The 27196-nt window shown below is 37.8% G+C and overlaps 1 protein-coding gene across 3 annotated transcripts in view; it reads right to left on the reverse strand.

The window, feature by feature from the left end:
* SLC44A5 (solute carrier family 44 member 5) overlaps window positions 1-27196 on the reverse strand; it is a 198570-nt gene that overhangs the window by 40885 nt on the left and 130489 nt on the right. For all 3 annotated transcript variants that reach the window (XM_087960483.1, XM_026679332.2, XM_087960482.1), the window contains exons 3-4: window positions 21284-21357; window positions 4821-4905 (exon numbers count right to left, since the gene is read on the reverse strand). In XM_087960483.1, coding sequence (XP_087816609.1) covers window positions 4821-4905; window positions 21284-21357 — 159 coding nt within the window. The remainder of the gene's footprint in view (window positions 1-4820; window positions 4906-21283; window positions 21358-27196) is intronic.

Raw genomic sequence — 27196 nt, forward strand, 5'->3', positions numbered from 1 at the left:
TTGAGAAAATTGTTCTTTCCTTGTACAATAGGATAGATAACAGCAATTCATGCTAATTTAATCATACTTTTCACATTAATGTTTTATCACATATCCAATTTTCCACTGTGCAGTAAATTTATCTTGTACAGTTACTAAGTTTAAACACACACAACATGGTATCATGAAAGTGGTATTTTTTATAGTAATCACAAGGTGGCACTAAAAATCAATAAAAAATGTGTTTGTATGTAGAAATCTATAGACCATGTAAAATCCCAAGAATATCATTTCATAAGTATAGATCATTCTTATAACTAAGGACTACAATGAATTATATAGATATAAAACATACAGTTGGCTAACAGTTAAGCAGAGGGCAAAAAAGTTAACCCATTTATTTTTTAAGGTAAGTTCCCATTAAAAGTACCCCTGAATTTCAGAAAAAGGAGATATAAAATATCAACAAATTAAATAGTAAAGAATACTGTGTGTTTCATCAAGCTTCTCCAAAGATCTAAAACATTTATAAATAATATTTTAGTGTACAAAAATGGTTAAAAAGGCAGATTAAAACTAGGACCAGGGATATCCAAGTTTAAGTGCAACGTCAGTCGTAGAAATTCACTTGATAACTGGGCCAGCCATTCTCTGTCAGAATAACAGAATAATGGAGTTGGAAGGGAGCTTAGAGGTCTTCTAGTTCAATACCCCACCCCACCACCTCCCTCTCAAGCAAGAAACCCTATATCATTTCAGACAAATGGTTGTCCAATCTCTTCTTAAAAACCTCCAGTGTTGGAGAACCAACAATTTCTGGAGGCAAGCTGTTCTGCTGATTAATTGTTCCAATTGTCATTTCTCCTTAGTTCTAGGTTGGTTCTCTCTTTGATTAGTATCCATCCATTATTTCTTGTTCTGCCTTCTGGTGCTTTGGAAAATCAAAAACATCATCAAAAAAGCACAACAAAGAATGTTCTTTCTGCGCCAACTCAGAAAGCTCAAACTGCCCAAGGAGCTGCTGATACAGTTCTACAGAGGAATTATTGAGTCTGTCATCTGCATCTCTATTACTGTCTGGTTTGGTTCTGCAACCCAACAGGATAGACACAGACTTCAGAGGATAATTAGGACTGCAGAAAAAACAATTACTACCCACCTGCCTTCAATTGAGGACCTGTATACTGCACGAGTCAAAAAGAGGGCTGTGAAAATATTTACAGACCCCTCACATCCTGGACATAAACTGTTTCAACTCCTTCCCTCAGAACGACCCAAAGAGCATTGCACACCAGAACAAGTAGACACAAGAACAGTTTTTCCCCCCGAAAGCCATCACTCTGCTAAACAAATAATTCCCTCAACACTGTTCAACTATTTACAAAGTGTACACGACTATTACTGTTAATCTTCTCATCACTCCTTATCACCCATCCCCTCCCACTTGTGATTGTAGGACTGTAACTTTGTTGCTTGCATCCTTACGATTCATATTGACTGTTTCCTAGTATGATTTGATTGTTGATTGTACCTTATGACTATCATTAAGTGTTGTACATTATGATTCTTGATTCTTAATGAATGTACCTTTTCTTGTATGTATACTGAGAGTATTTACACCAAGACAAATTCTTTGTGTGTCCAATCACACTTGGCCAATAAAGAATTCTATTCTATTCTATTCTATTCTATTCTATTCTATTCTATTCTATTCTATTCTATTCTATTCTATTCTATTCTATTCCATTCCATTCCATTCCATTCCATTCCATTCCATTCTATACCCTCTCCTTATTTCAGCCCAACACAATTTACATGTTTGCTGCTACAGAGATCCATAAAGAAGATCCCAATGTAAGCCATTTAAACCCTTACAGAAAAAGATGGGATTTGAATCCAACAAATAAAATAAGGGAAAAAATCTATCCATCCAGGCTGCTTTGCCTTCTTTTTGAAAGCTGTGGACGACACTTTGGCTGTCTCTTTAGCATGGTTTGCCAAAAATATTTGATGCATTGAAAAGGGAATTTTCCAACTCCTTTTGAAAAAGTTAAGGAAAAAAAATCATACCCATATTCATCTATATGGACACACTGCATCATTATGCTTTCTAATAGGACCATTGTCTGCTGAGAAGAACTAAAGTGTTCTTTAAAATGTTCTGACTATCACCTCTTGATATACACAACGAGTATACAACTAGAACTCTTTAAAATTGAAGTTCAGATTGATAAGATTCCAAATGCACACTGCAATGAAATTCATACAGCTGAGTGGCAATCTAATTGGAATTGAAGTGTTTTCTATGCTGATAATACAGAGAAAGCACACAATAGAAGAGTAAAGCCGTGGCTTCTTTTTCATACTATCATACTATTGTCTTCTAAATGTAAAAGGAATATTGGTTTATATGGAGATTAACAAGGATATGAATTGATGTAACAAACTCCCCTCACAATGTACTTAACCCAAGATGGAATTAATTATGTTATTTTAGTTCAATATCATCCCTTACTGAAGAACTTCGAATGTTGGAATTGTTTCAAAACATCAAATATTCTAAAATATTTATCTGGTATAGAATTTGTTGAACCATTGGAACTATTATTTACATTTTATTGCTCTATGCCAAAGCACTTCAAACAGCAGTAATATAAAGATTAGCATGTCTCTTCAAATTTAACTACTCTCAAGATATGAATTAGAGGCAGCTTCTGGGTTTTACAAACCATAAATCTTTAATCCATATCAGCAACCGGTCAAATTTCATAAAAGCTTTTTTACATGAAATTTTTATTTTTGCCTCCCAACTAGCTTACCAATATCTTCATACATAATGAATTCTAAAGTTATAATTCAAAAAAAGAATGAAATACGCAGATAAGGCTTGATGAGGGCTGAAAATGGGTCCAAAGGATTTATAGTACAATCTTCACATATACTAATGTATATGGAGACTGCCAAATTCTGGAAGGCTAATTTATCATTCTACAGGCTTATTATACTTTAATAAATATTATATTAAAATACCACTTTGTTAGGGATATACACCCTAGCAGAATGCGCACGGCAGTCAGGCAGTCAGGCAAATATATGAGACAAATGTTGTTGTAGTTTACACTCAGTAAAACAGATACACAGTGCTAGTTAAATAGTTTATTCCAGTAAGATTGTTAGCATAGTCAAACAGTCCATATATCATACACTTAGTTCTGTCCGTCCAGGGATTAATCAGTTGCAAAGTCCAGTGTCGAAAAAGAGGTCAGTAAACTTACAAATATCAGTCCAGTAATATATCTCTTCGCAGTAGAGATATGAAGAAGTCAAACCTCTTTTCTTCTTTCAGCAACAGCAGTAGAACACGCAGTTAACAAACCATCAATCCATCATCGTCTGCAAGCAATTCAGTAAGCTAGCAATCAATCAAGTTCTCTTGCTCCCTCTTATGGCGATTTACAGCCGCACCCAAAATTACATGCTTTGCAGTTAAAGTGACACACACTTAAATTCACTATCATAGTTTATATATATTATTTTACCCAAATTACGTTAGGTAACCTATGTTATTCCTAACACACTTGTTTATAGCCCCTATAAATACAAAGAACAAGTGTATTCTCAAATAACCAAATGTCCTGAGGCAAACAGATACAAATCTTGACTTAGCCATGAAGGACATTTGGGTGACTTTGGGCCAGTCACTCTTTCTCAGCCTAACCTACCAGTGGTAGGATTCAAATTTTTTTTACTACCGGTTCTGTGGGCATGGCTTGGTGGGCGTGGCAGGGGAAGGATACTGTAAAATCTCCAGTCAGATTTGGTATTTGTATTCTCCAAACCTACTCAAAATTTCCACTACCAGTTCTCTAGAACTGGTCAAAACCTGCTGAATACCATCTCTGTAACCCACCTCACAGGGTTGTTGTGGAGAAAATAGGAGGAGGAAGGTGTGCTGAAGATGTTTGCCATCTTGAGTTACTTGTCAAACAATAAAGTGGACTACAAATAAATAAAATAAATGTACCGTATCTTTTTTTTTTTACACATTATATTAAATTAGGGTTTTCAAGAACTCTGATGTACTGTATCAACTGCTCCAGTTTGGCTCTTCTAAAGTTCCTTCTCTGCTCTGTTTACTACATCATTTCAACATATATGACATTATTTTGAGGTAATTTTAGAGTTGGGATGGATATAATTTGCTTTCTACACATCTCAAGTTCCCATTTCCATACCAAAATCCCAGCAAAAATGGACTAGACATCTTTAATTCTATCCTATCTAATGACATAATCATGGCCTCCTTTAAGCCTTTGGAAAGGTTGGGAGCCAGAGTTGCAGCCCCTGACAGCTTAAATGTTTGCCATATGTATTAATTTAAGCAAGCAAAAGAGCATTCTTGCCAGTTTCAGCTGCTGGCATATGATACTGCCTGAATAAAACATGACAAACTTACAGAAATAGGAAGCAGTCAGCTGTGCTTAGAAATTACTTTTCTCTCAGAATGACATAACAATTTCTCACTTGACATCTTATTTAAGCATTCAATTTATGTTGGCTAATCAGACCCAATGCATCTTAGGTTTACAGTCACTTGGATTCATGATGTAACAGTTACATATCTAAGTGACAGACGGTGTCTGGGCTGAGCAGTGACTTGCTTTGAAGTCTGAGTTTTTAAAAAAATAAATCTTAATTGGAATCCCAATTTTAAAAACCCAATGAATGAAGGCAGAAGCCACCTGCACGCTCTCAGTAAGACATCTGCAAAAAATAGAAAATGAGCTAATAGCTCTGGTGCATGTGGTAAGAACACAGATGCAAAAGAATTCGGTACTTACTCATTCGGTGTATCTTTTTGACCACAGAACTGCCCATAGCTATCAGTTGGATAGGCTACTTTTCTTGGGTCACCATGTACCCAGGCTGTAAAATGGAGTAGGAAAACAAGAAAGCATCAAGTCATTTTGGTTGGAATTAAACTTTGCTATTCATTAAAATGCAATTCCTGTCATGAACTGTTTTAACCTCTCCCAATGGATATTTAGAACATTGATTGCTTCTTAAACAGTCGCCTTTTTAATGAAAAAAATATGGAGGGGATAGATACAAAGCAAAACATCTCTTTCTCCTGTCCCCCCCCCTTTTATAACAGAATGTATCTGGCTGACAGCCAGAAAATGAGGTAATGCACTTAGAAAATGACAGTTATTAAAATGAGGAGAGGGATGCATTACAAAAGCTTTGTTGGCATAAAGCCATACAGTAGTATTGAGCCAAGCCAAATACACTCAACTGACTTCATGCATACTTCTGAGCTGCCTTCTGTACACAGAATTGTACAAACCAATTAAAATACACTGTCAGATTCCAGTTTATGCAAATCACTTTGATCTACTCTAATTGCTGCAGTCTCACAACTCCTCTTTATTTAATGGGGTTAAATGTAGAAAAACTGAAATCAAATCAAGCCAAAATCAAAGTCTTCTCCAAGATCATCAGGATAATAATTGGAATCATAAGGCATAAAAACACAATGCCTTGATCTTTGCAGGGCAAAGGTAGAAGGGACAATGTAATGCATAACTCCTAATAGCCCAGATTTGTTTTGTACAGCTGGATTAAGGCAGAGTTTTGTTTCCTTATTTTTACTTAAATATGAATTTTAAAGCATATTTAACTCTGTCTTTGTTTCTATACACATTTCATTATGTGCAGAACATAACAATATTGTGATAGTGAGTTCATTTTTCTTTCAGATGCTGAGGGTTTGCCTTATTTTATATCACATTATGAAGTTTGACACCTATGAAAAATGGCACTTGTGAAACACTTATATAGGTCAGGTAATATACACTGCTCAAAAAAATAAAGGGAACACAAAAATAAGACATCCTAGATCTGAATGAATGAAATATTCTTATTAAATACTTTGTTCATTACATAGTTGAATGTGCTGACAACAAAATCACACAAAAATTATCAATGGAAATCAAATTTAGCAACCCATGGAGGTCTGGATTTGGAGTTACACTCAAAATTAAAGTGGAAAAAAATGCTACAGGCTGATCCAACTTTGATGTAATGTCCTTCAAACAAGTCAAAATGAGGCTCAGTAGTGTGTGTGGCCTCCACGTGCCTGTATGACCTCCCTACAATGCCTGGGCATGCTCCTGATGAGGTGGCAGATGGTCTCCTGAGAGATCTCCTCCCATACCTGGACTAAAGCATCCCCCAACTCCTGGACAGCTTGTGGTGCAACGTGGCGTTGGTGGATGGAGCAAGACATGATGTCCCAGATGTGCTCAATTGGATTCAGGTCTGGGGAACGGGCGGACCAGTCCATAGCATCAATGTCTTTGTCTTGCAGGAACTGCTGACACACTCCAGCCACATGAGATCTAGCATTGCCTTGCATTAGGAGGAACCCAGGGCCAACCGCACCAGCATATGGTCTCACAAGGGGTCTGAGGATCTCATCTCGGTACCTAATGGCAGTCAGGCTACCTCTGGTGAGCACATGAAGGGCTGTGAGGCCCCCTAAAGAAATGCCACCCCACACCATTACTGACCCACTGCCAAACCAGTCATGTTGGAGGATGTTGGGCTGTAAGCACAACCCCCACCTGTGGACGTTGGGCCTTCATACCACCCTCATGGAGTCTGTTTCTGATCATTTGAGTAGCCACATGCACATTTGTGCCCCACTGGAGGTCATTTTGCAGGGCTCTGGCAGTGCTTCTCCTGTCCCTCCTTGCACAAAGGCGGAGTTAGTGGTCATGATGCTGGGTTGTTGCCCTCTTACGGCCTCCTCCATGTCTCTTGATGTACTGGCCTGTCTCCTGGTAGCGCTTCCATGCTCTGGACACTACGCTGACAGACACAGCAAACCTTCTTGCCATAGCTCGCATTGATGTACCAGCCTGGATGAGCTGCACTACCTGAGCCACTTGTGTGGGTTGTAGACTCCGTCTCATGCTACCACTAGAGTGAAAGCACCGCCAGCATTCAAAAGTGACAAAACCATCAGCCACAAAGCATAGGAACTGAGAAGTGGTCTGTGGTCACCACCTGCAGAACCACTCCTTTATTGAGGATGTCTTGCTAACTGCCTCTGCTTTCCACCTGTTGTCTATTCCATTTGCACAACAGCATGTGAAATTGATTGTCAATCAATGTTGCTACCTAAGTGGACAGTTTGATTTCACAGAAGTGTGATTGACTTGGACTTACATTGTGTTGTTTAAGTGTTCCCTTTATTTTTTTGAGCAGTGTACTTAGCAAAATCAAGCAGAAAATAAAAGAACACACTACTAAATCCAGGTATTATAAATTTCTTTTTCCACAACAATTAAATAAAGGAGAATATTTCCTTCCTCAGTTTTGGACAGAAAAACAACATTCATTCAATTATTGTTTTCCTCCATAAAAATTTCTGCTTTGAAATATAATAATTTCAACAATAAATTGTTCTTATTGGGTATACAGGCTCAAGCATAGCTCAAGCAATTAGTACAAAGATTAATTGGGTTGTAACCCACTCACATTACATGGACTACTTAAAGTTTAATTTAACTAATTGGGCACTTATTATTTATTAGATAACCATATAGGAACTGTATATTATAAACTCTAATAACTCTAGAAATAAATGTTTCTGAAACTCATAGTTCAGGGGTGTCAAACTCAATTTCATTGAGGGCCGCATCAGGGTTGTATTTGACCTTGGGGGGTTGGGGTGGGGTTGCCAGGGGGTGGGGCCAGCATATCGTTTGTGTTGGGGGAGTGCCTATGGTGGCCCGAGTGTTCTTTGAGTGAAAATGGGCTCCCAAGCTCCGTTTTCAGCTGTAATGGCCTCCTGAAACCCTCTGTCATCTTGGGGTGGGGCACGTGCGGCCTTCACAAGCTCCATTTTTGGATGGGACAGTCTCCTGCAACCCTCTGCCAGTGAAAACGGAGCTCTGCATGGCCAGAGGCATCGTGGGCCATTCCTTCACTATTTCCAGGGTGGCCCTGCACCTAGATCTAAGAACCCTGTGGGCCGAATCCAGTGCCTGGGCCTTGAGTTTGACACCCCATCATATTACAGGTAGTCTTCAACTTATGAACACAATTGGGATCAGAGCTTCTGTTGCTAAGTAGGTGATTGTATAACGAGTTGCTTCAAATTAAAACCTTTTATAACCTTTTGTTAAATGAATCATTCCAGTTGTAAATGAATCACACAGTCATTAAGTGAATCTGGCTTGCCTCATTGACTTTGCTTATTGGAAGCTAGTTGGGAAGGTCACTAATGGTAATCATATGACCCTGGGATGCTGAAACTGTCATGAATACATACCCCTGGTCATGCGATGGGTATGTATTCATAAATTTGGATACATGCTGGTTGCTAAGTATTCAAATTTTGATCTCATGACCATGGGTATGTTATGATGGTCAGAAGTGTGAGGACTAGTTGTAAGTCACTTTTTTCAGTGCCATTGTAACTTTGAATGGTCACAAAGCAAATGGTTATAAGTCAAGAAGTGCCTGAATTCAAAAGCCAGAGAGCGCATGCTGGTTGCTAATAACATTGAAAAGTGATTATCATAAACCAGTACATTAAAAAAAAGATTATTTTTATCAAATTGTAGGACCAAATTCTCTGTTGAAAATGACAAAACTAAAAGTTCTCAACTAGGATTTTTTCTTATTAGCATAAAGATTCATTTTTTTTTAGAAAGGTCCATGAATTTTGGATGATTCGATTCTGAATGATTGAGTTCTTGTGAAATGTAAATGCAGGGTCACCCATATCTAATTGTAGTCAAGAAAAAAAATCTTTTCCCCCTGCTCTTCTGTAAAGAGCCAGCAATATATAGATCCTGTTGAATCCCGAGTAGCCTCAGGCACAACTGTGATTGTGAACTGATTATACCCTATTTTTCCTTTTATATGAGCTTCATGGACTCTCATGCATTTTGAACAGGACAAGTGTCTGGAGTCTATCCAAAGGTGATCTCATCTCTCGGTTAAAAATAAAGCACATGGGCAAATGTGAAACAAGAAAAGGAAATTGTAATTTGAAGAAGAGAGACAGATGTGAATGCTACCAGTTTGAAAGGGGAAGCATTTCAGATGCAGAACAAGACACAGGGACAAAAATATGTATCTCTAGATTTCTCTCTGTGTGAAAGATAATATGCAAACATTACAAAAATAGATCTCATTTTGAGTTGCTTTCAGCATCTGTTGGTGTTCGGAAATTTCATTTGATATTTGATGTTCTGTCCTTATAACAAGCACAATGTGATGTACATATGCACTTTTTCAACAGATGCAAAGCTGACCATACAATCAGTGACCCAAGCTGTGAAGAGAAGAGAAACAAGCCAAGCATTCAGTCATCATCTCCATAAATTTTTGACATATTTCCCATACTCTATAATTGGGAGAAACCTCTCATAGAAAACTGCCATGAAATCCCAGCCAGAGGATTAAGAGAGATTTTTTTTGTAATAGCAGAAAGTGCAAAGCTATAGAAACATCTAAGGATACAGCACACTTGCAAGCTTCCAACTGTTTTTCTGCTACTTCTCCTGCTCCCCGCCCAATCATCTGATCACTTCATTTTTCATGATGGCATGCCAGTAACAAAAGTTTTTTTGAAAAAAAAAAATTAAAGAAACTATTTCATAAAGAGGTGATCTACAGTGAAATACAAAAGTAGTGAGGCATGGTTCTAACAGAATGAAAGTCTTCTCTACACACAAAATTGCTTTTGCTTCAGGGAAGATACAATTGGCAGTTTAATCTCTGCTAGGATTTGCTGTTGCTTTCAACTGAATCATCCCACTGTTTACATTTTCTGCACCAAGGCATGTGAAGCCACTGTGTGATGAGACCTACAGCGCCTTTGAAATCTTAAGTTTCTTCTTTCTAAATTTTTGCTGCGATTGTGAGCGAAATATTTTTATAAGCAATAATAGAGTACTGTACTTCAGGACTTGAGGCTTAATGAGATCTTTACTTTTTTTGTCAAAACAGAGGCCTGTTTCCAATTGTTAGCTACATCATAGCCTGAAATTTGAGGAACTAGAACGGCTTTAAAAGATGTTAGTAGACATGTCTATAAAAAGAGTAGGATGATCAATAAATGAAAGGAAACAATGAAATCTCAAACATGAGGATTTATAAATAATGAACATAAATAAATAAATAAAGTACAGTGACCATATTTGCTTGAAAAAAATAAAGGACAATTCTGAAAAAGTGTGTGTGTGTGAAAGAGGCTCATAAGGATTAAAAAAAAATTATGTTTTACAAAAAAAAATCAAAAGCAGATCAAACAAACTAAATCATTGAACAAATCTAAATCATTAAATCAAATAAATCTTCAGGAGAGCTTTTTGAAATAAAAGACTACCCTTTATAATAAAGGACTTATGAGCATTGAAAGTATAAGTGAAGAAAGCAATTGTATTTCTCATCTCCCAGTGAATTCATTTCCTAGCCTGAACATGTCTTTACTATTTGAAAGGAACCACAAAAGAAGATAGAGATAGCCATGTTTTGGGATTGGATCATAAGACAGTTGCTTAATGCAGTGGTCCCCAACCACTGGGCCCCGGACCGGTACCGGTCCGTGGATCATTTTGTACCGGGCCGCAAAGAATGTTTGCTTGGGCGCCGCCATCTTGTTTCAGCGTCCTGAGTTGCCTTAGCATGCTCGGTTAGTTAAGAAATACCCTACCCAGAGAACGAAGTGGTGCTGGAGGAGGAGGAGGAGGAGGCAGTAGTGGAGAAGCAAGCAACTCGGGGCGCTACCACTGTGGCGGCTTTGCCTGCGTTTCCGAGGCTTCGATGTTGGGAGAGACAGCAAGGGCTGGAAAAGGGGAGAGCTGTGCAAGGCTCTGTCTCCCTTTCCTGCCTGCATGTGGGTGGGGGGGGAGGAAAGAGAGAGAGCCGGGAGCAATTCAAGGCTAGAAAACTAATGGGGAGAGCTGGGGGCGGGGACTGTTGTTGCCGCCGCCGTGTGTGAGAGCATGCATCTCAGGGACCTGAGCCAGGAGGCGCGAGAACTGCAAGTAGGAGCGTTTGATGATTTTGAAGAACTCCTGGAACACGGTAGATTGCTGTTTTGTAGGTCTCAGTGAAAGAGTGAGCTTTGTTTTGTCTCCTTTCCTCCCCTGGTAATGCGAGAGATACTTTCTCTCTTTCCCCCCACCCCCAAATAATCACTGGCTGTGGCTGGGTTTGGCAGCGAAGTGCTAAAGCGAGCGAAGTGCCCCCAGGGACACCTTTACTTGCCTGTCTCCAGGTGAGGCTGGAAGAGCCCCCCCCAGCTTTTCCTCGGCTGCAGATCTGAGCCTCTCAATCCTCCACCCAGGATCTGAAAGGAGCTCCCACTTTCTCCCCCTCCCCTCCCCCAATTAATCACCAAGAGCGGCAGTCCTTCTGCAGGCTTTTAAAAAAAATTCATATTAGTGGTCCTCGGGAATTAAAAGTATGAATTTGGTGGTCCCTGAGATCCAAAAGGTTGGTGACCCCTGGCTTAATGCAATAATGTAAATCAGTATTGAATTCTAATCATCACAACAATTAGCTGAACATGAATTTTTCCCTAAAATAGATGCAAATAATTTTTTTTAATTAATTGTAATACAGATCCAAGCAAATGTAACCCAGAAATGCCAAAATTGTCTTCCATGCATGCTAGACATTCCAGTTCTTTATTGCATGCTGCCCAATACTCTTAAAAGTTCTTGTGGGTTTCTTTTTTGGTTATTTGGAGCTTCTGGAATTGTGGAAGTTGTTTAAGGAAGATGCCTGAAGAGCAAACAGCACTATTGATATCAATAAATAGCATCAATATGAGACTTCCGGTTTGAGCTTCTTCGGCGACAGACTGAAATCTGCGATTGTGTGTGGTTTTGATCCATTCTCGCCGCTGGAGCGCCCCAAGCCAGCTGGATTCGGGGCTAAGAGACCGCCAGCAGAGTCAAGGAGAGCCACATCTCTCCTCCTCAGCTGTCCATTACTCCCTTTCCCGAAGGTGGTTGCAGCGGTGATCAGAAATGGCCACCTCAAAGAAGAAATCGACCAGAAAAGAATGTGCAGGAGGAAGATAAGAAGAGGAAGTTTTGGTTGACCAGGTTAAACTGAAAAAGCAACAATGTAAGGTACCCTGGAATTTGAACTATAAAAAATAACATTGTTCCCAAAGAAGACTTTGAAGCAGTGAAGGGGAGAGGGAAGGGAAAGGATTTGGCTTTTTTCTTTTCTTCCCTTCCTTATACTGACAGCTAAGAGATTTAAGTAAGAAATTGACAAAAATCCACTTTGACATCATTAGGCATTTAAAATGAAAATAAAATGTCAAAGCGATAACAAAGACTTTTGGATACTCAAAAATCTTTAAAAGCAGGAAAGGAGAGAAAAAGAATAAAAGGGCGGGATCTGGAAAAATGGAGGAGACTTCCTGGAACTAAAAGGAACCGACAGTGAAACTTTAACAAGATTCCTAAAAGATAGATTTTAACTGAAACTTTGTAACAAAATAATAGAACCTCAGGAAGAGAAAGTGGAAAAAAGAAGCAAGAAGAAACAGCTTTAGATTATTTGGATTACTTGGTGATTTTTTGATTTTTGGCTATTGGATTTAAATGACTAAAATCAATTGGGTGGTTGTTTAAAAGTGTTTAAAATGGCATCACTTTTAGAAGAACTGAAAATGGAATTTAAAAAACAGAAAGAATATGCACAAGAAAGAGAAGGATTTTTGGCTTCGTATTTCAATTTTTAGAAATGGAGATCTGGAACTATAAGAAACAACAAGAAATGCTCGTAGAACAAGAAGGTTTGGACAAAGAAGAAGCCATCTTTAATGATCAAGTAATTTTATGTGGGGGGAAAAAAGGAAAGGGGGGGAAAGAGTGAAAAGTTTAAGATTTGAAAAAACAACCAAAAACAAAAAGAATAGTTTGAAAAATAATTACAATATTAGGAAGCAACAGAAGAGAGGATCACAGAAGAGAGAATTAGAAGTAGAAAGACAAGGGGGCAAAAAAGGGAGGGAGAAGAAGAGGGGGAAGAAGGAAAGGAAAAGAAGTTATAAAAGACAGAAACAAGATATAGAGAAACAGGGAAAAGGTATAAGGATTGAAAGTATAAGCCTATTTAGAGATAATGGGTGAAAATTTAATTGAAAGGGGGATTCTGCAAAGGTACATAAGATAGTATTGTTATATTAGAAATAGAAATAATTTTAGAAAATATGAAACAATGTATGATTAAAATGATTGTAATGCAGTGGGATGTTTGTTAATAAATAAATGAAATAAAGTGAATGAGAGAATGAAATTAGGAAAGGATGGGAACATTTTAATTATTATTAATGATTTGAAAAAAAGAATTATGGAAACTTTATAAGTGTTCACAAGGAAGTATGATATTTAATTGAAAAGAAATGTTAAAGATGTTAAGATTCTAACTAATATTAATGATAGAATTGAATTGGAATGGAATGAATGTTTTATTTACTATTGTCATATGTATGTATGTATGTATGTATGTATGTATGTATGTATGTATGTTATTCAGCTTTGTTTGGGTATTTTCCTACGTCATTATACAATACAGAAGCCTGATGATGGCAGATGAGATTCTGCCGAAACGTTGCTACAACTTTAAAAGCACAACTATAATGACGTGGGAAAATACCCGAACAAAGCTGAATAACATACATGTAAGTACCCGCGAAAACTTAAGAAAACATATATATATATATATATGTGGATCTTTGGGTATTCGGGTTTTCTCCCGCATAAAATTGGAAGTATCTAGGCGATGTATGTGGTGGGGCAGGCGGTGCATGGGATTTCGTATACTCCTTGGTTTTCTAACTCGATTTTGTTTTTAGGGTTTCTTAGGATGGTGGATATTTTTCTGTTTGTGCAGAATGCTGTTTTAATGTTGTGTTTTTGGAGGATTAGAAAACCAAGGAGTATACGAAATCCCCTGCACCGCCTGCCCCACCACATACATCGGACAAACTAACAGAAGAATAAGTGCACGCATTGAAGAACACAAGAACTCAATCAAAAAAGAAGAACCGACCTCTTCCCTGGTCCAACACCTCAAAGCCACAGGACATGAGATTGACTTTAAAAATACCAAAACTATCGCCAAAACCGAACACTTCAACAGCAGAATAATCAGAGAAGCCATAGAGATAGAAAAACGCCCACACAGCATGAATAAACGAGATGATACCTTTGTCTGACTCACAGATGAACACTATACAGAAGCCTGATGATGGCAGATGAGATTCTGCCGAAACGTTATGTACTATATTAAATGTTATAATTTAAAGGCATAAATTGAAGTTTAAATAAGAGTTGAATGGATACAATTAAAAGATATAAGGGTGTCATACTCCAATTAGTAACTACAGGGGAAAATTTGTTCAATGAGAAAAGATAATATGAAATTGAAACAGGACAGACAAAAGTATAAATATAATGATTGGAAAGACATTGAAACTTAGAAAAAGATATATAATTGAATTTAGATAGATAATTAAAAATAAAGTGGAGAAAACCAAGGGAGGGGAAAAATTATGGAGAAAATATTAAAACAATAATAAGATATGGAATAGAACACAAAGATGAATATGAAATTGAGTTTGTGTCTGTATGAAGAAGTGATAACCTGGGATCATGCTATTCTCAAAAAAAGATGTTTTATTTGTATTATGTTTTTGTGAAAACCCAAATAAAATTTATATTAAAAAATAGCATCAATATAATTGTATTAAATATTCATCCATTTTACTTTTATAATTACTACAAATATATGGATCTACAATGTTACTAGGGAATACTGTGATGATATAATTTATTTTAGCAGATAAGGAATACATATTCAATTTTCTTATTGCTATTGCCTGTATATCGAACCACTTCTTTTTCGTTACCTACTGGCTTTTCTTTTGTTACCTACTAAAAATTACTATAAATCTATTCAAATACTGAAAACATTCATATGATTAAAACAAGACAAAGCTTGCATTAAAATGTCTTCTGAAGAAACAGTACAATATTTTGTGGAATAAATGTTGAACATAGACCCATTATATCTAATTAAACCCATTTCAAAGGATCAACCCCAATAAATAGATAATATCCATGGCCACTGTTGTTTGTTCTCAAACAGGACCAAATGATATGGAGTAGCTGCTAGCCAACATTCCTCTAATATTGTTGGCATACATTGATATGAACCTTATATACAATGTGCATGTGGTACACATGTGAAAAACATGTGTGATGATGTCATGTCATTAATTGTTTATACTAGTTACTATGGGAAATCAATGCAGGACACTCATGAATTCCTAGTAAATTTTCCCAAATGAAAATGCTGGGAAAAATGGTATGTCTGGTTAGACAATAGAAAGAAAATATAATGCAAAAGTAGAAGCTTTAAAGTGTAATTGTAAATAGTGTATGTATATGTATGTACAGGAGAATGGTATAACTTATGTCACAAATAACTTCAAAAAATGTATATAGAATTTGTTTTTAAATGTGAAAATTTAATAAAAAAATATTTTTTTAAAAAAAGTAAATGCTGAAGGACAACATTTTTGTATATAGGTAGTCCTCAACTTATGAACACAATTGAGCCCAAAATTTCTGTTGCTAAGTGAGACATTTATTTAAGTGAATTTTGCCCCATTTTACAATCTTTCTTGCCAAAGTTGTTAAATGAATCACTGCAGTTGTTAAGTTAGTGATAAGGTTGTTAAGTGAATCTGGCTTCTCCATTGATTTGCTTGTCAGAAAGTCGCAAAAGGTGATCACATGACCTTGGGACACTGCAAATGTCATAAACATGAGTCAGCTGTTAAACATCTGACTTTTGATCACCTGACCATGAGTATGCTGCAACAGTCATTAAATGTGAAAAATGGTCATAAGTTACTTTTTCAGAGCCATTCCAACAGTCACTAAATGAATTGTTGTAAGTCAAGGGTCTTCAAGCTTGGCAAGTTTAAGACTTGTGGACTTCAATTCCCAGAATTCCTGAGAATTCATGACTGGAGGAGGAATTCTGGGAGTTGAAGTCCACAAGTCTTAAAGCTGTCAAGTTTGAAGACCCCTGTTGTAAGTTGAGGACTATCTGTAAATACTTTTAAGAAATAAAATTGTGTTACTTGATCACATCCTTGTTAATACCATTAACTCTTATTAGTGACCTTAGATAATTTCTCTCACCATGACTGTAATTTGGTGGTAACTACAAATAATAGCAGAGTGATTTTCTGAGGTAAACTCAAATCTGTGGTAATATATTTTATTAATCATTTTATCATTTTCTGTAAGGCCTTTGTATAACTAGCAGTAAGTCTAGGAAGATGTGGGCATTCTTGGTGGGGGTAGGAGTATCTTGCTCTGTTTTGATTCTGCCAGTTTAGAAGGAATAGGAAAATGGGTGAAAGTTCAAGGTACAAGATACACAGTTGTGCTTTCTCATGGGACTTTCCAAACTTTCCCATGAGACTTTCCGTGGCTGTATGATCTCACCCTAGCAAGGTAACATCTGGGACTTTCCAAGATTGTGTGTTCTCATGCTGGTGAAGTAATCTCCTGTTGAGGTCATTGTTTTCTGAATATGCATACTGTATTTTTGCTTGTGTTTTTCTCAATAAATACTGCTACCTGAGTTCTCTCAGGGTTGGCATTTCTCAGAGACAGTTCCCTGTGTCTCATTTCAATGTCAAACCACCATAAATGGTGACCCCGACGTGATAGCTTGGAAAGCTATCGTTTCCCGCATCCTATACTCATCGTCGCGGACGTCGACTGGGCCCTCATCTTCTTCGCTGGACGAAGATAGATTCTTTCGTGAGTATGGGGGAGATCTCTCGAAGGCTCAGAAAGAGCACATCAGGGAATTGAGAGGGATCATTGGGAATAGTTTTGGGTTTGGAATTGGCAGTAGGGGTTGTGCTGTAGGAAAGAAAGAAATTGAGGACTTACTACAGTATGTTTGGAAAAATATTAAGTCATATCCAGAGGGAGGTAGTATTAAAGTAGAGTCCTGGAAAAGATAGGGAAATTTTTGCACGAGGAACCCGTGCCCCTTCTTCAATTTTGTTAACCTGGAGAGTGATTATGGATGCATTAGCTACTTATGAACAACCGCTCCTATCACCCCCGAAGAAGGTTTGCCGCTTTACCATGCGGTACGTTTGTTGCCGCGACGGCACCTCCAGATAAATCTGGGGGACTGTCTGGCGCTAGCAATACTTTGTCAGAAGATAAGAGTTTACCTTTAAGGGTTCAGGTGGATGCAGTTACTGCAGCTATTCAAGAAGCAAAGAATAGAGGGGAATTATCAGGAGATGATTTGGTGGAGTTTGGAGTAGAAGTTCAACTTAATCCAGTGGAAATTGTCATGGATGCTGCATTAAACCGCAGGGAGTGGAAGCCTTTACAGCTCAGAATTTTGAGGGAAGTTAAGCAAGCAGCAAAAGAATATGGTGTTAGAACGCCATATACTCAGGCATTGTTAGAAGCAGTTGGTTATGGAAATAAAATGATTCCGGCTGACTGGAAAGCTCTGTTGAATATGATTTTAACTCCAGCTCAATATTTGGTGTTAGATCAGAAATGGAGACAGCTGGCAGTCCAGAGGGGAACAGCAAATGTTACCCCAGATCAGCTTTACGGAGCTGGTAATTTTACAACAGTGGAACAACAGAGAGATGGTATGCCTGAGGAAGGGTTCATTCTTCTCCCACAAATAATTTTTCAAGCCATAGGGTCTCTCCCTGACGGCGAAGGTGGTGAGAAGACCTTTACTAACATCAAACAAGGGAACAATGAACCCTATGAAAATTTCATTAGCAGACTGAAATTGGCTATTGAAAGACAAATTGATAATCAATTCGCCCAGAAAGAGTTGCTTTTTAAGTTAGCAGTAGAACAAGCTAACACAGATTGCAAAAGATTTTAAATCCACTTATAGTAAGTGGGGAGAGAGAAATCGCAGATTTGATTAATGCATGTAGGAAGGTTGGGAGTCAGTCTTTTAACATGGAAACTTTAGCTCTGGCTTTACAAACAGGACATGCTCAAAAGGGGAATTGTTTCAATTGTGGGAAGCCTGGACATTTTAAAGCGCAATGTCGGGCTCCTGGAGGAGGTCAAAGTCAGCAGAATAAGAGATCAATGGGACAGGGTGTTCGTCCTAAATCAGTGTGCCCGAAATGTAAGAAAGGATACCATTGGGCATATCAGATGCTCCTACAGTTTTTACTGATGGAGGGAAAGTTTTTGGTGCTTGTGTTTGGAAAGATAAATCTGGAATTTGGCATACAAAAGTGACTTCAGAGCAGAAGTCTGCCCAGCAGGCAGAACTTGCTGCTGTAGTTTTGGCTTTTCAAAATTTTCACAATCAGGATTTTAATTTAATAGTGGATTCATTGTATGTGTATAATTTGTTACCCTTTGTAGCAGGTTCTTATTTGTCTCCTGGAATATCACCTGATATTTTAAGATTGCTTTTGCTGTTACAAGGATGTTTGGAGCAGCGTGTGAATGTGTGTTTTGTTGCTCATATTCGTAGTCATAGTAATTTGCCTGGAATTTTATCACAAGGTAATGCCAAAGCTGACAGTGCTGTAACTCAGTCCTCACTGTCCAGCCATGGGACAGTCATAGTTATTTTCATCAAAACGCTAAAGCATTGGCACAGCAATTTAAACTTACTACTGCAGAAGCTGCTGCCATAATTCAACAATGTCCAACTTGTTCAAAGCAGGGCACGAATATCCCTATGGGAGTTAACCCCAGAGGGTTGAAACCTTCAATGATTTGGCAAATGGATGTTACTCAATATCCGCCATTTGCGCCCTGGAAGTATATACATGTGACTGTGGATACTTACTCAGGATTTTTAATGGCTACCCCTCAAAGAGGTGAGATGGTTAAACATGTCATCAATCATTGCATTAAGACTTTTTCAGTTGCTGGAACACCTAAAACTTTAAAAACTGATAATGGTGCGGCTTATCGAGCACCGGTTTTGATCAGTTTTGCAAACAATGGTCTGTGGAACATAAATTTGGCATTCCATACAATTCTACTGGGCAGGCTATTGTAGAACGTCATAATTCTACGCTCAAGACCATGTTGACTAAATTAAATAAAAAAGGAGGGAAGCTCCTGGGGCTTCCGGCATTCAAGATCAATTAAATCTAGCTTTATATACTTTAAATTTTTAAATTTGTCTGGTAACCCCCTGAGCGCGGCCAGCAGGCATTTTTCTTCTCCTTCTACAGATGCGGTGAGACCTCGGGTGTTGGTGCGGTTCCTTCCAGATCCAGCATGGGTTCCTGCTGAGCTGATAACGTGGGGACGGGTTATGCAGCAGTTGAACATCTTGGTCAAATTCGTTGGGTTCCTGGTCGGTGTGTTCGGCCTGATCATTCGCAGGCACCTGTGAAGGAAGTTTCGGAGGAGCAGGATGGCGCATCTGTGGTTCCTGATCCTGTTGATTCTGCCTAATCTGTCCTGGGCTGCTCGGGTGCGGAGAGAGCAGCGACAACATGTTCAGCGTGCCGGAGATTTGGGCGATGATTTGTGGACCGATAATAATTACATTAAAGATTTGCACTCAACTGCCAAAAACTTGAACATCACCAATTGTTGGTTGTGTATGCACCTTCCTGGGAGAGTGGGAGAAGGACTAACATTGCATGGAGTGCCTTTTGAGGAAAAAGATTTAATAAAGAATGCAACCTGGAGAAAACAGTTGTCTTGTGCTACAACAGAGCAATTCCAGATCCTAACCAGGGGAGGTAATCTATGGACACAAATTTCTCGAGGTCTCATCCCGCCTTTGGGAATTGCTATGAACTATAGAGATATTCATATTTTAAATAATTTTACTGTTGCTATGTTTAATGATACTATAAAGAATATTAAGATGATTAATGTAGAAATGTCTGAAATTCGTACAGTTACTTTGCAAAATCGATATGCTTTAGATATTATGTTAGCTGCTCAAGGAGGAGTTTGTGCTTTAATTCATTCACATTGTTGTGTTTTTATACATAATTATGAGCCAAACGTTACAAAGACTGTTCAGGACATGGAAGATCGTATTGCTCAGCATCAATCTGGAGCCGATGGGTTTAATGCATCATTCTGGGACAGTCTGTGGTCCTGGCTTCCTGATGGATCATGGTTTCGTTCCTTATTGCAAGGGTTGTTATTATTATTGCTATATGTATCTTATTATGTTGTTTTATTCAATGTATTCCTAATCTATTACAAATGTGTACCTCAGTCTTCCGGCGTGTGGGATCAGGTCATGAGGGAACTGTGTACTATGCCACTAAAACACCCCTATCTTTGAATAAATAAAAAAGGAGGGAATGTGGTAATATATTTTATTAATCATTTTATCATTTTCTGTAAGGCCTTTGTATAACTAGCAGTAAGTCTAGGAAGATGTGGGCATTCTTGGTGGGGGTAGGAGTATCTTTGCTCAGAGTGCCTCATTCTGTTTTGATTCTGCCAGTTTAGAAGGAATAGGAAAATGGGTGAAAGTTCAAGGTACAAGATACACAGTTGTGCTTTCTCATGGGACTTTCCAAACTTTCCCATGAGACTTTCCGTGGCTGTATGATCTCACCCTAGCAAGGTAACATCTGGGACTTTCCAAGATTGTGTGTTCTCATGCTGGTGAAGTAATCTCCTGTTGAGGTCATTGTTTTCTGAATATGCATACTGTATTTTTGCTTGTGTTTTTTCTCAATAAATACTGCTACCTGAGTTCTCTCAGGGTTGGCATTTTCTCAGAGACAGTTCCCTGTGTCTCATTTCAATGTCAAACCACCATAAAATCAAAGTCACTAAATCACTGAGAAGCTTAATGAACCTTTTTTATATACATATGTATATATTCCTTTCTCATTTCTTTTCCTTAAGGATACAATAATTCTAACATTTTTCTTTTACAATTGCCGTTTTATACAACTACAATCACACCATAGCAATTTTACCTGTGTTGTTTCATTCTGACCTTTTTTAAACAAAAATCAATATACCCATTATTTTGATGTCTCTTCTTACAATTACCATTGTTAACTAATGTAAATAGACATTCCATAATTTATTTCCAATAAGTATTTCCAATGAAAATAGCTCTCTTTAACTGGCATGTCTATTTAATGAAAAACAGCATTCATTCAAATAGCATGTGAAGAGCTACTTTCTAATGAACTCTATCCATGAATATTACTTACCCACAATTCCTAATGCAATGTAACCCAGGATGACAACAACGAAGATCCCACAGCAAAAGACATCTGTGCAATGCCTGAAGAAAGAATATATCAAAATTACAATACATTAGTGGCCCAATGCAAATATCTCTTTGGCACAATATAGATACAGAGTGCATCAGCTCAGCACCCATTCACTAGGTATTATTCGTCTTCCAAATTTCATTTCAAAGCCACCTGTTTGCTTTCAGCCAATGGTTTTCATTCCAGAAATAATCATCTAAGACATCAGTGAAATATTTAGTATGAATTTTCAAACTTCAATATGCTTGGCTTTGAGTTGCTTCTATCAAGGATTTGTTTACAGAAATCCACTGGCTGGGTGTCTTTGGGGCAGTCACTCTCTCTCAGAACAACTCATCTCACCTTAGCTGGGCTAAGTCAATATTTATCTAACTTACAATCTATCACCAAACCTTGTATATTTAAATTCTTGTCAACCAGAATTTGCATATCCATATGCATTATGTAATAACTACTATAAAGACAATTTTTGTTCATGAAAGGGTTTCTGAAGATCAAACTTCACAGGAAGCATTTTTATAACCTTTCAGAGCAAAAATATTCTTTTTAATCAATCCTTTCTCATGTCAGGATACGAACGATTGAGTAAGAAAGATTGGATGAGGTAATGACATATAATAGATTATTCACTTTTACTTTCAGAGGAAATATGATCTCTCAATAAGGCTGTGGCAGAATAGCATGTTTACATAGTTCACTAATCATGCTAAAAGCATATTTAAGGTAAATCTGCATTGGGAAGAGTGGAAATATTGTATGATCAGAATTACCGGTGAAACAAGCAAGCCAAGAAAATTAACAAGAGTAGAAAGGTGACAGAATACAAACAGCAAAGGGTGAACAACACCATAATATTAACTAAATTTAGAAACCTCACAGATTTATTGAACACATAGTCCTCAACTTATGACCATGATCGAACCCAAAATTTGCTAAGTGACACATGTATTAGGTGAGTTTTGTCCCATTTTATAACATTTCATGTCACAGTTGTTAAGTGAATCACTGCAGTTAAGTTAGTAACAAGGTTGTTAAATGAATCTGACTTCCCCATTGACTTGGCTCGTCAGAAGGTTGCAAGTCGAGTACTGTCAATATTTTTAGCAATGAAAACTATATTCAGGAATTCAGAATTATTCAGAAAAAGCTGAATATTTGAAATATATCAGTCAAAATGTATCAATCAAAATTACTGGCAATTGGGAGAGAAAGGTAGAAAGTTATTGGCTCACCAGCTGAAACAAGAAAACATTACATCAGAAATTCTGGCTAAGGTTAATTATAAATTGAGACTAAATCCATCAGCAGTATTTTTAATTTCTATATCCAATTATGTAAGTGTAGACTTTTTTTGGTAAAATATTAAAATGTAGGAAATATCTCAAGAATATAAAAAGAAACTGGCATAACCACTATCCAAGTGGGAATGTGCACACTGACTTGATTGCCTGACTCTTCCATGGCCTGGTGGCAAACAGATTATTTATTTATGAATTTATTAAATTTATATTGCCATCTATTCACCCATGGCGACTCAAGGCAGCTTACAGAATGTAAAACCAAATTTAAAAAAACTAACAAAAAATCAAATAAATTAATAAAGTACTATAGAACAAAATCTGAGGGGAAAGAATAAAAAATCACCCCCCAACTCCCACCCACCCCCGCCCCGATGACAGCAGATCACACGAGCCATTTGATGGGCTCTATCCCGCTCTGGGTTCCCCAGGCCCACTGGCAGAACCAGATCTTCAGTGCCTTCTGGAAGAGTATTAGAGAGGGGGCCATTCTAATCTCTGGGGCAATGATGTTCCAGAGAAAGGGAGCCACCACAGAGAAGGCCCTTTTTCTGGGTCCCACCAGGGATGGGCCCTACAGCATTCCCTGCCTCCCTGCTCTGATGGGTCAGGTAGATGTGACCGGCAAGATATGGTCCCTCAGATAATCTGGTCCCAAGCCATGAAGGGCTTTAAAGGTAACAACCAGCACCTTGAATTGCACCTGGAAGCAAATTGGCAACCAATGCAACTCCCGCAGGAGAGGTGGACTCAATGCATCTCTCCCCGACTCCATTACCACAGTAAGAGACTATCATGTTTACCGATCAGATCGTGAAAATCGTCGAGGAGGTGGTGTTGCTATATTCTACAAAAAATCCTTACATCTAAAAAATATCCAAGTTACCCAGGAGCTTGCCCTTCCTGAAACCATCATCTGTGAACTATCCTTAAATATCACAATTCGATTCTTACTATGTTACAGAGCACCTGATTATGACATCGAACATATAAACAAGCTAAATACACTACTAACATGGGCTACATCCTGCCCATACCCTTTTATCCTTCTTGGTGATTTCAATCTACCTCATATTGACTGGACCCTAAATAATTGTACAACTGAAATCATACACACAACCTTCTTCAATGCTATTACAAATCTAGGTCTTGAACAACTAGTAACCAACAACACTAGACTGAACAACTGCCTCGATCTCATCTTCTGCAATAGTTTGAATTTAATTTACCGAATACAAACCAAAGAACCCTTTTCCAGTAGTGATCACAATATGATTGACTTTTGCCTCAACATACGTCCACGCAAAAATCACCACAACGATGTCATCCCTAGTTGTAACTTCAAAAAAGGCAATTATGATCTTATAGATAACGATCTCTCATCCCTCGATTGGCAATCTCTATTCACTGGATGCAATACTGTTGAAGATCATTACAACATATTTTTACTTGAAGTCAAAAGAGTCATCAAACTATATGTTCCAACAACAACTCCAAAAACAAAACAAAAAGCAGATTACCCATATCAATAAGGAAACTTCAATCCAAAAAGAGATCACTCTGGCGGAAAAACAAATCTGGTCACGTTGCTAATTTCAAAAACCGATATAAAAATTTATGCCACCAGATAAAGACCGAATGCACCAATTACCACATTAAACAAGAGGAAAACCTTCTAAGTACCAATTCCACCGTGCTTTTTACAATTTTGTAAACAACAAACTAAAGACTCAAGGTCCATCCCTCCCTTGATAGGACCTGATGGTAAAGACTGCAGCGACGACACCATTAAAGCCAACATCTTTAACACATTCTTCGCTCAGTGTTTGTAAACAGTAATGGATCATGCCCAATGTTTCCTAGCCGTACCACAGACAACAATAATGATCTAATACATATCGATTTTACAGTAGACAATGTTGAAAAAGCACTACGCAACCTAAAACCATCTCTATCTATTGGACCGGATGGAATATGTGCCTACTTCTTAAGAAAACTATCCGCTGCCATAGCCAAACCTCTAAGCATAATCTTTGAAAGATCTTTCAGAACCAGCTCCTTGCCCAACCTATGGTTACAAGCCACAGTCATTCCCATCTTCAAAAAGGAGACCCAAGCCTAGTTGAAAATTACAGACCAATCTCCTTATGCTGCGTCACCTGTAAAGTCATGGAATCAATTATTAACCAATCCATCATCCTCCATTTAGAGACAAACAACCTACTCTCCAACAAACAATTTGGTTTCAGAAAAAAACTATCCTGTAATCTGCAACTCTTACACTGCAAAAACATGTGGACTACTCAACTCGACCAGGGCAAAGCAATAGACGCAATCTACATAGACTTCTGCAAAGCCTTTGATTCAGTGGTACACGACAAACTACTCCTAAAAATAAAATCTTATGGTATCTCTGGACAACTGAATAACTGGATAGAAGCATTCCTGTCAAACAGACAACAAATGGTCAAAATTGGGAACGCCCTATCAAATCCAGTACCAGTCAATAGTGGTGTTCCCCAAGGCAGTGTTCTAGGACCAACTCTCTTCATAATCTATCTACATAAACGACCTTTGTGATCATATCAAGAGCAATTGCGTTCTCTTCGCTGATGATGTAAAGCTGTTCAATACCACAGACAATACTACTACCCTTCAAAAAGATCTAGACTATGTATCTGAATGGTCTAACATATGGCAACTCCAAATCTCAACAAATAAATGCTCTGTCCTACATATTGGTAAAAAAAATCATAAAATAAAATACAAGCTGAATAGTCAAGATCTTGTTGATGACCCAAGCTCTGTAAAGGACCTGGGAATACTCACCTCTAATGATCTAAGTGCTAGAGCTCACTGCAACTACATAGCCAAAAAGGCATTAAGAGTTGTTAACCTAATCCTACGTTGCTTTTTCTCTGGTAATATCTCACTACTAACCAGAGCATACAAAACATTTGCTAGACCAATACTCGAATACAGTTCATCAGTCTGGAATCCTTATCACGTATGTGATATTAACACAATTGAGAAAGTCCAGAAGTATTTCACAAGAAGAGTTCTCCACTCTTCTACCCGTTATAGAATACCTTACGCCACCAGACTCGAAATTCTAAAACTAGAAAACCTCGAATTACGCCGTCTTCGGTCCGACTTAAGCATGGTATATAAAATCATACATTGCAATGTCCTACCTGTCAATGAATACTTCAGCTTTAACCATAACAACACAAGAGCACACAACAGATACAAACTCAAAGTAAACCGCACCAAACTTGATTGCAGGAAATACGACTTCAGCAATAGAGTGGTCAATGTCTGGAATACTCTACCCGACTCTGTAGTCTCTTCCCCAAACCCCAAAAACTTTAACCTTAGACTGTCTACTATTGACCTCACCCCTTTCCTAAGAGGTCTGTAGGGGCGTGCATAAGCGCACCAACGTGCCTACCGTCCCTGTCCTATTGTTTCTCTTATTCTTTTATTTTTCTTATATGTACCCATTTCATATATTCACAACTATGTATACACTTGTACTTATTATCTTGTAAACAATTGACAAATCAAATAAATAAATAAAAATAAAATATGCACACCGGGGTCTGCACAAAACTATATGGGCCGCTGCATTTTGCACTAACTGGAGCTTCTGGATGTTCTTCAAGGGCAGCCCCATGTAGAGCATGTTGCAATAATCAAGATGGAAAGCGACTAGGGCATAATTGGTGCACAACCCACTAGTGGGCCACAGCTCAGGGGTTTGGGGACCCCTAGACTCATACATTAAAATTAAAAGTTCTGATTTCTGGAAAAGCATCTTACTGCTGAAGCTAACTTTCTTCAGACAAGAAATCATGCCCTTTATGTGGAAATGTGTCAGAGGGTTCATTTACTAATTGTAAAGCAACTATTAAAAGAGCAGCACACCAATATGTGAAAATTTTTCTAACGGTTACAATCAGGCTTCTTTTCATCTTGATTAATCTCCCCTTAACCTTTATCATTTGAGCTGTGAAATGTGGTTTTACTTTTGGAGGCACTGTAGCCACATGGCTATGCCTTAAGTACATGCCTCCTTTTTGAAGAAATAGTTTCCCACTATTCAATATTTCTGATCTATTACACTATACACTATATAACATCATACACTACACACTATCGAAGAATTACTTATACAGTATACAAGAAGTGCCCTTTTTCTTGTTGCAACTCTTCTGTTATATGCTTCCAAGGCATTCCTCTCTTAACAAATCTACAGTACTTATACTGGATAAAAGTCTGACAAAAAATTGAAAAAAAGCAAATCAGTTTAAAGATAAGTAAATCAAGTAAGTTTAAAGACAAAAATGTCTCATTTTTGTTTTCCTTTGAATGATGAAATTTAGGAAGTAGCTCAAGACAGTCAGATTTTGCTTCCAAAACACAATTTCTGATCAAATTAAAGGGAAAACCTATACTTTGTCACTTAAATCATTTATGTTGAGTATAATGCAAATTTTATGCAATTTTGTTCAATCAGTATTGAATGTATATACAATCAGTACCATGACAA

The sequence above is a fragment of the Notechis scutatus genome, chromosome 3 (assembly GCF_049901735.1).
Source record: "Notechis scutatus isolate UNSWTSFEM ecotype Mainland chromosome 3, rNotScu1.2, whole genome shotgun sequence".
In the NCBI taxonomy this organism is placed as follows: Eukaryota; Metazoa; Chordata; class Lepidosauria; order Squamata; family Elapidae; genus Notechis; species Notechis scutatus.